This window comes from Lagenorhynchus albirostris, chromosome 18, assembly GCF_949774975.1.
Source record: "Lagenorhynchus albirostris chromosome 18, mLagAlb1.1, whole genome shotgun sequence".
Taxonomy (NCBI): domain Eukaryota; kingdom Metazoa; phylum Chordata; class Mammalia; order Artiodactyla; family Delphinidae; genus Lagenorhynchus; species Lagenorhynchus albirostris.
In genome coordinates, this window is record NC_083112.1 from 32,164,613 (window position 1) to 32,178,344 (window position 13,732).

A 13,732-nucleotide genomic window follows, 5' to 3' on the forward strand; every position below is an offset into this window, starting at 1 on the left:
GTCATCATCACTTCCCTTTACTGGCCAGGCTGCTTCTCCCCTGTGTCTGCTCCCCGGCCCTAAGTTGACAGTATTTACCTGCCATCTGGTGTGTCCAAACTACTGGGTTGAATTTCAGTTTTATTTCTGAAAATCCCAAGTCTTTGCAAAATTATGTTAAGAACAGTCAGAATTCCTTCATTTAACTTCTTTCCTTGTGGTTAGGTCTTCCATCTGCTTAAATGTCCTTCACCTTTCCTGATTTTTAAGATTTGCTCTCAGGAAAACAGGAATTGCAACTGGAGGGCAAAATGCACATTTCAGCGATACAGATGAGAACAACTTATTCCCACCTTGGCTGTGGATAACACTCTGTTCCCCAATGTCTATAACCAGGGCCTGGCTCAGAGTTCTAATTAATTAACTTTATTAACTTGGAGCTGAAAGGAGGTGACAACTTAAACATGGAAATAAAAGGCAGTGGACCTCGCAGACTAGTTCCATGTAACTGCTTTTTAACTGGAGGTAAAAGAACAGTCACTTGCTTATTGTACGTCATAAAGCAGAAGAGATGCTTAGATAGACTGCAGAGCACAGTCTGTTTCCAGCTAATCCATGGAACATGGTAATTACAAAAAAAAAAGAAGCATTTTTTTCCATTTAGTGCAAGTAACAAGTTTATTTTCTTTGATATAGAATTAACAGAGTTAATTTTATGCCCCCAGTGAGGAAAAGTTGCAACATTTGCATAGGAAAGCTTTCCTTGAAACACTTCAGATCTTTGTTAAAGTTATTGATTGTCAGATCAGAGAATCTGCAATTTCTAGTTTGTTCACAGAAATTAAAAAAATTCCTTACTTGGGAAGTTTCAAAATGGCAATTCGATCCTAGAGTCATAATTACCGGGTGGGGGGCGGCGTGGCGCGGGGGGAATGCTCTCCCGGCTAAGAGTTTCGGCAGCACTGTAATACTGTGTACACCCACTTTATACAAAGGCATGTACATTTTGCAAAGAGAGAGCATATATTCCTATTCATCATTTTTGGAACTGTGTTCAATTGCTGTATAGTCTCCTACAGGGTCTAATTAACATGAATTCAACAATGATGATAATGAGCTTACCAATCATTTCCTCATAGATGTTATATTCAGTTTTATGTTTTCCGTGCTACGCTGATAGCATACAGATCCCAATTAAAGAGAAACCTGGGCCTATATAAATAACATAAACGAAATATACATGGGGTATGTAGCAAGATTTGAGGTTGATGATTTGATGTTCATTAATGTTGGAAAATACTAAAGTAAAAATTACGGTGACTTGGGAAGATGGTATTTTCTTAAGGACACACTGCTGAACACATGGCCACCTACCTGCTCTCTAAAGCATTATATGAAAATTCAACCACCAAATACAGAACACATGAACACCAGGAGACAAAAAAAGCATTAAAGCCCATTACAATCTTGAATAAGCCAAGACCTCAAGTACATAGGAAAAGCACTGCAATCATGTATTGAGTTTTATTTTTCTAATATATATCATAAATTAAAACCATATAAAGTCACTTATATAAGAAGCAATTTTTTCAAGTGGTATAGCTTAGAGCATGGCTTTATATTTGGCTTAATCATTTTTACCACTTTAATTTATAAAGCTCGTAATCTTGCCAGCAGGGCTTCAACTTCGGGAATGGATTCGTTTTTAGAAACAGAGCCAAGAAGTTCCATTTCCTTTTTTCTGTTGCTTTCTACATTACAGGCTTCCTTCTTCTCAGCTGCCTTGATCCTCTCGGTAGACGTGTGAGTGTCTAGATTATAATTAAGCTCCTTGGTGACTGCAGTCCTTGTGGAGCTGCAATTGATACTGTAGTGTGAATGTGACCCTTCTGTCAACTGCAACTTCTGATTTTCTACAGTAAGGAAGAAAGAAACATAAAACTTACCACTGTGATAAGCAAGCACTGTGCACATTATGAAACATTAAAGTAATTATTCTCAACAAACAAGTCCTCTTAGACAGACTAAACTAAAAAATATTCAAAAGAGTAAGGTAGATTTAAAATAAACACGCAGAGGTTAAGAATAAGCTAAAAAATATAAATAGACAACTATTTCATTAGCAGACACAGATATGGAGAACAAACTAAGGGGTTACAAGCGAGGAGAGGGAAGTGGGGAGGGGCAATATAGGGGTAGAGTATTAAGAGGTACAAATTATTAGGTATAAAATAAGCTAAAAGGATATATTGCATAACAGAAAATATAGCCAATATTTTATAACTATAAATGGAATATAACCTTTAAAAATTGTGAATCAGTATATTGTACACCTGTAACATATAATTTTGTATATCAACTATACTTCAATTAAAATTAATTAACTAACTTTAAAAGTAAATAAATTTTTAAAATTTTAAAATAAATGCTTGCTGAATTGGAAAAAAATAAATAAATAAAATAAACACACAGAGGTTAAGAATGAGCTAAAAAATATAGACAACAATTTCATTAGCATTAATACTTATTTCCTACTTCTTCTGTGCTTGAAATGCCCATCACTCAGTTATTAGCAAGGCTTAGTTCTGCATTTCATTTGGGTCCCTGCTCAAATGCTATCGAGAGAGGCCGTCTCTGACCATCCATCTAAGATAGCACTCACATTTTCATCGCTCTATCTTCTTACACTCATCTTTCCCTTCACAGAACTTATAACCACCAGACACATCATATACTTGTTTACTTGTCTGTTGTCTACCTCTTCACTAGAATGTAAGCTCCAAGATAGCAAGGACATTGTTCTAAATACTGCTGTAACGTCGGTGCCTAGGATGGCCGTGGAGCACAGCGGATGCTCAGTAAATATGCATTGGGCAAAGAATTTATTTCCACACTCTATGACCCAAGACAGGCGTTAGTTTGAATAATAAAAAGATTAATTTCCTTTTTAAACAAATCTAAGGAGGAAAGTTTCTAATAGGAATTTTAAAATTCAATGCTTTCCTTTAAAAAAAATACTGAATTTGGCAGGCAAATTGTTAAAACTTCCTAGCAAATCAAAATAATGTCATAATTTGCCAAATACGTACCCATATATTCATACAGACCTATAACCTATACACACATATATATTCTTTCATTGGTAAGTGACAGTGATCTGGACTTATCCAGGCTGTGAGGAGAGAGGTTTAATAGCTAACGGCTAAATGGTGCTAGCTGATTGACTTTCCCAAAGAGCAACAGATTTTCTTTTAATTAACTTGACTCTCACACTGCACAACCTTATGAGTGATCTCTCTCGTAGATCTCAAATTAAAAAAAAAAAAACAGACACCCTCAATATTCATGTAACCTTGAACAGAGCTTGAAAATGGCTTCAACAAACTTGACATGACATTTAACGTTTTTTGGTTATTTGCAGAGAGATGTTCCATTATCCCAATAGTGATTACTTTGGAGCAGAAGCAGTCACTCATGACAGTGTGTTTTATGTGAGTGCTGAAAATTCCAACCGAAAACAGCTTGTACATTAAAAGGTGACTGCTGAAGATATTTACTGCACTGTCATTTCCTGACCAGGGGCTTCCAATGATGGATGAGTATTTTACACACTTTCCTGGACAATCTCAACAAGTTTTAGAAGTCTGATCACTTTTTAGCTCTTGGAAGAAAATAAATACACTTTTCCTATCATCACCTTCCCTATCAGGTGGGCAATTGTTACTCAAAAGTTACTAACAGTTCAGTGACTTTCTCTTAGAGCTGTTTATGCTCTATAGTTTATAATGTACATATCATGTTTGCAGTAAAAAAGCACAGCTGACACTCTATTCCTACAGTTTCCATGACCGCACAAATTTATTTATTTTCTATCACCCACTCTCCTGCCCCAAGGTGTTTGAAAACTGCATCGTAGCTAAGTGCAAATTTTTAGTCAGCTTACTGCTCCTTCCCTAAAAATGTTCCTACCTTTTCTTGTCATTCGATTTCTTGTAAACAACTCCATCATGATGATATCTCCAACAAACTAGTTTATTCTGCCGCTGGGCGACTCTCATTACATTTTTGACAACAGAGAAGAGATTAAATTGGCTAAAATATGGGTCTGTAATATACATAAGTAAAGTATTCCATACCTTCCCTGGCTATAATGTATCAAGCCCAATTCCACATGTGGCAAAGTGAAAAGAGCATGGGATTTTAAGGCAAATCTGGGTTGAAATCCAACCCCTTGGCCCTAACAAGTTATCTCACCTCTTTGAGTCTCAGGTTCTAATAATCAATCTCCACCAGAACTAAAGGAAAGGAGGTGGGTGACACCTTCTTTGAGGTAGCTCCCTCCAAGCTTTCCAAGGGAGGCTTCTACCACCCAAGGCTTGTTCAGATGCTCTGACCTTTCTGACTTTCTGGTGACCATACCCATGAGAGCTGAAATGCCATTCTATTAATAGCTTGTATTTATGTAGCACCTTTATTTCTAAAGCATCTGTTGCACTTGAAACATTGCCACTGTCATTTTATAGATTGAGAGGTAAAAAGCAAAAGGAGGTTAAGTCATTTGCTTAGACTTAGTTACTAAGTAAATCAGTGGCAGAAGCCAAATGCTGTCTCTGGAGATAGTAAGGCTGTCTTAAAGAAATTTAAAAAGCTTTTTGCCAAGAAAAAGTGCTAAGTAATTCAAAGCTAAGTTTCATAATAAGGATATCCTGTACTTATGCTTCAAAATGCTTTCTGACACATTTAATACGCCCAATAACTTTGTAAAGCAGATAGTATACCTATGGAAACTACCTCAGCACTGTATCTCCAAGGTCACACGTGGACTCCTTTTCTCTCCTGGTATTACTTAAGTTCCTGACTGCGAACTTCAAGTTCGACCTTTATTCACTACAGTTCCCTAGCACTCACTGTCCATTCTCCTAGACAACCCTTTCAGCCCTTCTTCTCTCCCATCAAACGTCCAACCTGTTCTCCTTCACTCTCATTTCACTCACTCATAGAGGCAATCAGAAGAGAACCCCCATGAGCTTCCTGTGCCCCCGACACCTATATGCTGATTGCAGGCACGCCCACTTCTTCCCTCCTGGGGATCTCCTGTGCTCCCCTCTGAGGACAACCAACCCCTCAAGGTGGGTGCCAGCTTGTCCATCCCTCTGGCAGCCGTGCCCTCTCTCTACTGCGTCATAAAGGTTTCCTTCTTCATGCAATCATTCCCCTCAGCACGTAAATACTGTGTAGTTACAGTCCCAATCTTTAGAGAAAAAATCTCTATTTGATTCCACATCCTGCTCCATTTACTGCTTCCGTTGTTGACTGCCTTTGTAGCAAAACATCTCAGAAGAATTGCCCATACTACTGTCTCATTTCCTCTCTTCCCATTTTTCTCTTGAACTCACTCCAGTCATGCTTTTGACACTTTACTCTTCTGAAACAGTTCTCGTCAAGGTCACTAATAAACTAGTGTTGCCAAAAACAAGACCTGTATACACACTTGGATATTTTTGTCCTCCTTTACTTGACCTATACCAGATCCAAGGATGAAATGCCCAGCAGAGCCTGGGTTTTTCTTTACTGTTTGCTCTTTGAACTTCTTTGGATGCTTAGGGGGATAACAATGGGTGGCCAATGCAGGCAAAAGTGTTTCCACCCTATTGAGAAAACTCCAGATAGGTGTGGGCTAGCTTTAGGGACAAAATGATAAGAAGAAAACCCAAGCTGGCATGTAACTCTTCTGTGGTTTTAGGTGGAGAATCTTTCATGAGAAGCAATAGACAAGATAGTATAAAACGGAAAGAGGTCATTCCTGAGACCATTGAAGAAATAAAAAAGAAAGTAAGGGGCTTATTTTAGAATGAGCTTATAGCTGTTAGAAATTCCTAGATAACACTTCTTCACTCCATCCCTCACATTTATCTCTCAGCATCCTAACAGCCCCCATCTGGGTCCCCAGCCTTGGGAGGCCCAAACTGTGGAACTGAGGGAGTCACACCCTAAACTGCAAAATGACAAATGAAGTTGGGTTGGAGAATGAATCTCCTGTCCCACTGCAAACTAGAGAAAATGTTTACAAGTAGAGAAAGCTCTCAAGTTGCAAGTTCACTTTTATACAGAAATTTTATTACAATGTTGGTTCAAGGCCAGGTGTCTTTTGCCATTACTATTATTTTGAGAGTCCACTATTGGTGGTTTCATGTGGGTTGAACTGGAGACCCAAATTCTACACAAAAACACGCACTTAGTTTATAAATAGTTCACTTCAAACATCAGGGGGATACCACAACCCTGCAAGTTGGCGAAAACTCTATATAGGTATTCAGAGGTATGAAATAAATTGTAATTGGAGGCCAGTGGGCTCATAACCTTTCTTATATGAAATTAGTTCCAAATACAAGATGACACACTTGGACACACGGACTCTTTCAGTGGAAGATAAGGCTGGATGTCAATAAAAAGAGAAGCATTTTCTATTTCCCCTCAAGTCAAATCCTTACCAATACACATTTTTAAATGGAAACAAAAAACATTAAGGCAAAGTAGAATGATTGCTTAACTCTCCAAAGATAGGAAGCTTGTGCTATTATTTTATGAATTGAATCCAAGGTTGTTTTTTGTTTTTGCCTTTAAGACACTATAATTGATGTCTGTGAAGAGAAGTATGATCTATCTAGGACTATTGCAAATATCCAGGCCCTTGGTGATTGGAGTACAGATGGGCAAGGACCAGCTGCCTTTCTTAGTGCTAGGTCAGTAAGGGAATCCAATCCACACATCTTGTATTTATGTTTCTGTGGAAATATTAAACAGGGTGAGAATACATGCTGTTTTCCTTTAAGATAGGAAAACTCACTTATTTCAATTTAATTCCTCATATGATTCTTACTATAAGAATTGATTCTGGAGTCCCACAACAGCTTTTTCCTGAAATTAAATGAAAAGTTGAAAATTGTTGAAAAGTTGAATGGCTCTCAAATACAGAGAACCCACTAGACTTAAGAGAGAGAGAGAGAGAGAGAGAGAGAGAGAGAGAGAGAGAGAGAGAATAAACGCCTTAAACCACATCAGGGCTGGATCCCATATGACCTTGGCAGACTACAGATTTGGATGACAAAGAAAGCTAAAAACAAACAAACAAACAAAAAACCACCCCCAAACCCACCATCCTGAGCTAACTTTTGCATTGTTTCTTTTTTTAAAAAAAAATAAATTTATTTATTTATTTATTTATGGCTGCATTGGGTCTTTGTTGCTGTGCACAGGCTTTCTCTAGTTGCAGCGAGCGGGGGCTCCTCTTCTTTGTGGTGCACGGGCTTCTCATTGTGGTGGCTTCTCTTGTTGTGGAGCATGGGCTCTAGGCGCGCAGGCTTCAGTAGTGGTGGCATGTGGGCTCAGTAGTTGCGGCTCGCAGGCTCTAGAGCGCAGGCTTCAGTAGTTGTGGCGCACGGGCTTAGTTGCTCTGCGGCATGTGGAATCTTCCCAGACCAGGGCTCGAACCCGTGTCCCCTGCATTGGCAGGCGGATTCTTAACCACTGCGCCACCGGGGAAGTCCCTGCATTGTTTCTTAAGTAACACAAAAGACATAGGAACCAGGAAAGTTGCTGACAAAAACGAAAATATAAACATATGCAACTTGGCATCTAAATGAGAAAATATTTCAGCCAACAGCTGTTATGCTTCCTTTGCTAAGAAGGCAAGGCTAAGGCCCTGGCTGACAGCCCTTGCGGAAAACCCTCTCTGCTACAGGAAATCTCAGTTATGGTTCAGAAAGAGGCATTATTCCCTTTAAGTCGGTATTGATCCTCCATCACATTGTGGTTCTAATGGGCACTGGCTTCTCAGAAGTGCCAACTCTCAGATGACATATAAAATTGAGCTCCTGCCTTTTGTGGTCAATGGTGAGGCTGTGGCAGCTTTGACAGGAGTAAGAATATAGAACTCTGGTGTTCTAAATTGACTGCATCTATTCAGTCTTCCTGAAATTTGATCTCTCCTTACAATTCTTTACCTTTTGCTCTTAACTATTACTTTGACCTACTAAGTAGCTGTTTATTTCACCCCAGCAATGCCATTACTTTGACAGGAGAAGAAAATGACCCATAAATATAATTTTTAAAGCACTAGTGGGTCTGCATGATAGTAAAATGTGTGACAAATATATGTTTTTAATCTATGCAATAACTGAAGTTAGTGCTGGCCACCAGCAGCCCATATCCCTGTGGTTTTTCTTACTGTTGATTTACTGATGCTATAAATAATTGTCTTCGCTTTCTTCATTTTGCTGTTTATTTTATCTTTTGTATTGAAAATATATAAAAATGATAAAAAGAGCAAAAAGGGCATTTTGTATATAGTTAAATTTTTTTAGGAGTGCCAAGAAACTCTTATTGAAACCAATTATGTAGAAACAAAAACAAAAAAACAAAGCAGTTACTCCCCTAATTCTAACAAAACAGACAAGACAGAGATGATAGATGCAAGTTATTTCTGAATAAAGGAGATAATTGACAATTAAATTAGAAGGTTTTTTGCATAAACTCGTCATATATACACTTCTATTCAGTCTTGGTCTATTTCACTGCCCTTTAAATAAAAATTTAAAGACAGCACTGCCATTTTACAATTTCCTATACTGGCCTTCCTAATTTGACACAGTGTGAGAAGGAACTAGAGATGCTGCAGGCTCCTGGGCACAGGACAACCAGGATAAATCCAGCTCTTTTCTCTAAAGGGAATAGTAATGCAAACCCTTCCAGTCAACTGCTTATCTTTCTGATTTGCAATATATTACCTGAATTGAATGTCTCACTCTATATTTGCTTCCCTCTTTCTCACCTTTCTACCCAGTTATTAGCAAATTCTAATTTGGCTTTCAGCCATACCTCTCTGTTAAAACTGCTCTTTACAAGATTATCAGAAGCCTCAAAATCCCTCAACTCAATGGAATTTTCCCATGCCTCATTTTCTCTTACAGTTGCAACACTTCAGAGTGTGTGTAATAAAGAATTTGGTTAGTCTTTTCCCACTCCTGGGCCCCTCAGACCATGCCTAATAATTTATGCTAATGAGGTGACTCATGACGGGACCCTATTTAGTTTGTGGTAATGAGTGATTCAGAATGGGGGATGGCCAAATCAGAAAGACCAATCATGTGACTGGAGGGTTGGGAGGTGGAGACTGAGTTCAATCATGTGGCCTATCAATCATGCCCAAGTAATGAAGCCTCAGTACAAACTATGGGCACTGAGGATCAGGTGAGTTTTCTTGGTTGGCAATAAGTATTATCACACACTGACAATATGATGTATATTGTCACACACTGATGCGCTGGGGGGTGGAGGGTAATATATCCCTGAGGACAGCAGAAGTTTTATGTTTGGAACCTGTTTGGCTGGTTCTGGCTTGTGTCCTTTTGCTATAACAAAGCTGCAATAGTAAGTAGAGCATTTTCTTGAATTCTAGGAGTCATTCTAGTGAATTACTGAACCTGAGGAGATAGTGAAAACCCCTAAATTTGTACCCAGCTGGTCAGAAGTGTGGGAGGACTTGGGAGCCCTCAAACTTGCAGCTAGTGTATGAAGTAAGAGCAGTCTTTTAGAGGACTGTGACTTGTAAAGTTTGGTCTAACTCTGGACAGCTGGCGTCCAGCTGTAATAAGTAATTGTAATGTACAATTGTAATTGTAATGTAATAAGTCATTACATTACAGATACATTATATGTTATCTATAACTTAACATCAGTATCACCGCCTTACCTTTATGCATAGATATGCTATAGCTTGCAAGCAATTCCCCACGCATCTACTCATTTTACTCTTATAACACTCCTGTGAGATAAGTGACATGGATGTATTTACCTTGTTTTACAGAGTTGAGGCAGCAGACATAACTTTCAGGCAGAGCCAGAGACAAAACTCAAGTCTTCAGACCCCTGGTTAGCACCTTCCATCATGACAAGGCCCTTTACCATGCTTACTCTTCCACTTATTGATGATTCATTCTTAGCCTTCTAATTTACTTTACCTTCTCAGACCTCCCAAACACAAGGATACCTCTCTTCGTGTGGCCATTTCTCATGGTTAGATCCGTGGCTCATTTCTGTCCTTTCTACATTCTCTTTACCAAGATCTCACAGCTTCAACTATCTCCTCTAGGAAGGAGACACCCACATCTGCATCTCCAGCCCTAACGGGAGAGCTTTGGTACTGTGCCTACCTCAGCATTTCCATCTAAACGCCCTACCATAATCACACAACACTTTTTTGAGTCAAACTTTCACATTCAAAGCAACTTCCTCTTTATACTAACATACCAAAATCAATGATAGCATCTGTTTACCAGTCCTGCTATTTGTCACTGACAGTTGTCTCGGCTACCAGGCACTTGTGGTCACCAGTGTGTGACTTAGTAGCTATTAAATAAATGGTTTCTAAAGTATGCAATTGCCTGTCAGCTAATAGATACCAGACAATAAATAATTTATTTATTTATAAATTATAAATAATCGGTTGGTCTGGTGGTTTATAAGGACAAGAAGGTAGGAAAATTACACAGGGATATGCTTTGGTATTACAGTATTGAACACATACTATATCTTAAACCCTCTACATGTTATTTAAAAGATTTTCCAACAACACTAAAATATAGGTATTACCAACTGTTTCATAAATGAGGAAATTGAGGCTTAGAGAAGTTCACGAACTGTCAAGGCCACACAGACTTTGATATTTGCTTCTGGGAAATCCAATCCAAATCTTATTCCCCCATGCATGGCTCTGGGGGCACATGATGAAGCCATGGCAAAAAGATACTGTGAAAGGTAAAGAGCACTTTATATTTTGGGGTTTGAGGACAGGCCTATTCCCAGTGCTAATGACCAGGAAGGAAGCTGTTTTCCTGAAGCCATTTCTAAGTAGTATCTTACAGTGTGCTTTCAAGTATTTTTCTTTATTTTTTATATTTCCTAATTCAATATTTATTAGATATTTCGAATGTACAGATTTTTTTTTCTGAATGAGTAATGTATGCTATTTCAACTCCATTTCACTTTCATAGAATCATATAATATAGAATCATGTAATCTCAGGATCGGAAAGCCCTTAGTTAGTTGGTAGAACCACCTATCCAATGCTTGAATTCCATTCACTCAGCATTCTGTCAAGTGGCTGTCTAGCCTAAGTTTGAAGACCTCCAGTCACAGCCTCACAATCTCACAAGGCAATATATTCCTCTACTAATTACATGTTTTACTTTATATTTATCTAGTGTTTGTTCCCCTGAAATCTTAGTCACTAGCCCTACTGATTTTCCCACTAGGGCTATATTAAGAGTCTAATTTCTCTTCCACTCACCAGCCCTTCAAATACTTAAAGACAGCTATCACACTCCCCAAATCTTTGCCAAGCCAAACAGCCACAATTTCTTCAACTGTCCCTCCAGAGATCATGAGCTGAAGTTATGGTTAAGTCAACTCAACCTGCTGTGTACTTATACACCATGCTAGGTGCTGAGTCCTTGAAACATTTAGGGTCCTGTCATTTTTATGAACATACAAAACCATATTCATTTAGTAGTTCAAAATTATGGAAAAAAAACAAATCCAACTAGTGTATCCAGTACTATAACACAAAAGAATAATTTGCTCAGAGAATCCTTTTGAATATAACCTTTAAAAATTTTCCATATAGACTTAATACTTGAAGTTGGACAGGAACCAAGATAGCAGAGTAGAAGGACATGCTCTCACCCCCTCTTGCGAGAAAACCAGAATCACAACTAACTACTAGACAATCATTGACAGGAACACACTGGAACTCACCAAAAAAGATACCCCACATCCAAAGACAAAGGAGAAGCCACAATGAGACGGTAGAAGGGGCGCAATCACAGTAAAATCAAATCCCATAACTGCTGGGTGGGTGACTCATAGACTGGGGAACACTTATATGACAGAAGTCCACCCACTGGAGTGAAGGTTCTGAGCCCCACGTCAGGCTTCCCAACCTGGGGGTCTGGCAACAGGAGGAGGAATTCCTAGAGAATCAGACTTTGAAGCCTAGTGGGAATTGACTGCAGGACTTTGACAGGACTGGGGGAAAGGGAGACTCCACTCTTGGAGGGCACACACAAAGTAGTGTGCGCATCGGGACCCGGGGGAGGGATCAATGACCCCAGGGGAGACTGAACCAGACCTACCTGCTAGTGTTGGTGGGTCTCCTGCAGAGGCGGGGGGTGGCTGTGGCTCACTGTGGGGACAAGGTCACTGGCAGCAGAAGTTCTGGGAAGTAATCCTTGGTGTAAGCCCTCCCAAGTCTGTCATTAGCCCCACCAGAGCCCAGGTAGGCTCCAGTGTTGGGTTGCCTCAGGCCAAACAACCAACAGGGAGGGAACTCATCCCCACCCATCAGCAGACAAGTGGTTTAAAGTTTTACTGAGCTCTGCCCACCAGAGCAAGAGCCAGCTCTACCCACTACAAGTCCCTCCTATCAGGAAACTTACACAAGCCTCTTAGACAGCCTCATCCACCAGAGGGCAGACAGAAAAAACAAGAAGAACTACAATCCAGCAGCCTGTGGAACAAAAACCACATTCACAGAAAGACAAGATTAAAGTCAGAGGGGTATGTAGCAGATGAAGGAACAAGATAAAACCCCAGAAAAACAATGAAGTGAAGTAGAGATAGGCAAACTTCCAGAAAAAGAATTCAGAATAATGATAGTGAAGATGATCCAGGACCTCGGAAAAAGAATGGAGGCAAAGATCGAGAAGATGTAAGAAATGATTAACAAAGACCTAGAAGAATTAAAGAACAAACAAACAGAGATGAACAATACAATAACTGAAATGAAAACTACACTAGAAGGAATCAATAGCAGAATAACTGAGGCAGAAGAACGGATAAGTGACCTGGAAGACAGAATGGTGGAATTCACTGCTGTGGAACAGAATAAAGAAAAAAGAATGAAAAGAAATGAAGACAGCCTAAGGGTCCTCTGGGATATCATTAAATGCAACAACATTTGCATTATGGGGGTCCCAGAAGGACAAGAGAGAGAGAAAGTACCAGAGAAAATATTTGAAGAGATTATAGTTGAAAACTTCCCTAACATGGGAAAGGAAATAGCCACCAAAGTCCAGGAAGCCCAGCGAGTCCCATACAGGATAAACAGAAGGAGAAACATGCCGAGACACATAGTAATCAAATTGGCAAAAATTAAAGACAAAGAAAAATTATTGAAAGCAGCAAGGGAAAAACGACGAATAACATACAAGGGAACTTCCATAAGTTTAACAGCTGATTTCTCAGCAGAAACTCTAAAGCCAGAAGGGAGTGGAATGATATACTTAAAGTGATGAAAAGGAAGAACCTACAACCAAGATTACTCTACCCGGCAAGAATCTCATAAAGATTCGAAGGAGAAATCAAAAGCTTTACAGAAAAGCAAAAGCTAAGAGAATTCAGCACCACCAAACCAGCTCTACAAAAAACGCTAAAGGAACTTCTCTAAGTGGGAAACACAAGAGAAGAAAAGGACCTACAAAAACAAACCAAAAACAAGTAAGAAAATGGTCATAGGAACATACATATCGATAATTACCTTAAACGTGAATGGATTAAATGTTCTGACCAAAAGACACAGGCTTGCTGAATGGATACAAAAACATGACCCATATATATGCTGTCTACAAGAGACCCACTTCAGACCTAGGTACACATAGAGATGGAAAGTGAGGGGTTGGAAAAAGATATTCCATGC

The 13,732-nt window shown here is 39.2% G+C and overlaps 1 protein-coding gene across 1 annotated transcript in view; it reads right to left on the reverse strand.

Annotated features, from left to right (window-relative positions):
- Positions 1–757: 757 nt before the first annotated feature.
- The window catches only part of DIAPH3 (diaphanous related formin 3), a 546,228-nt gene continuing 533,253 nt past the window's right edge, over positions 758–13,732 (reverse strand). The window contains 1 exon segment of the mRNA XM_060128783.1: positions 758–1,892. Coding sequence (XP_059984766.1) covers positions 1,630–1,892 — 263 coding nt within the window. The 3' untranslated portion in view covers positions 758–1,629.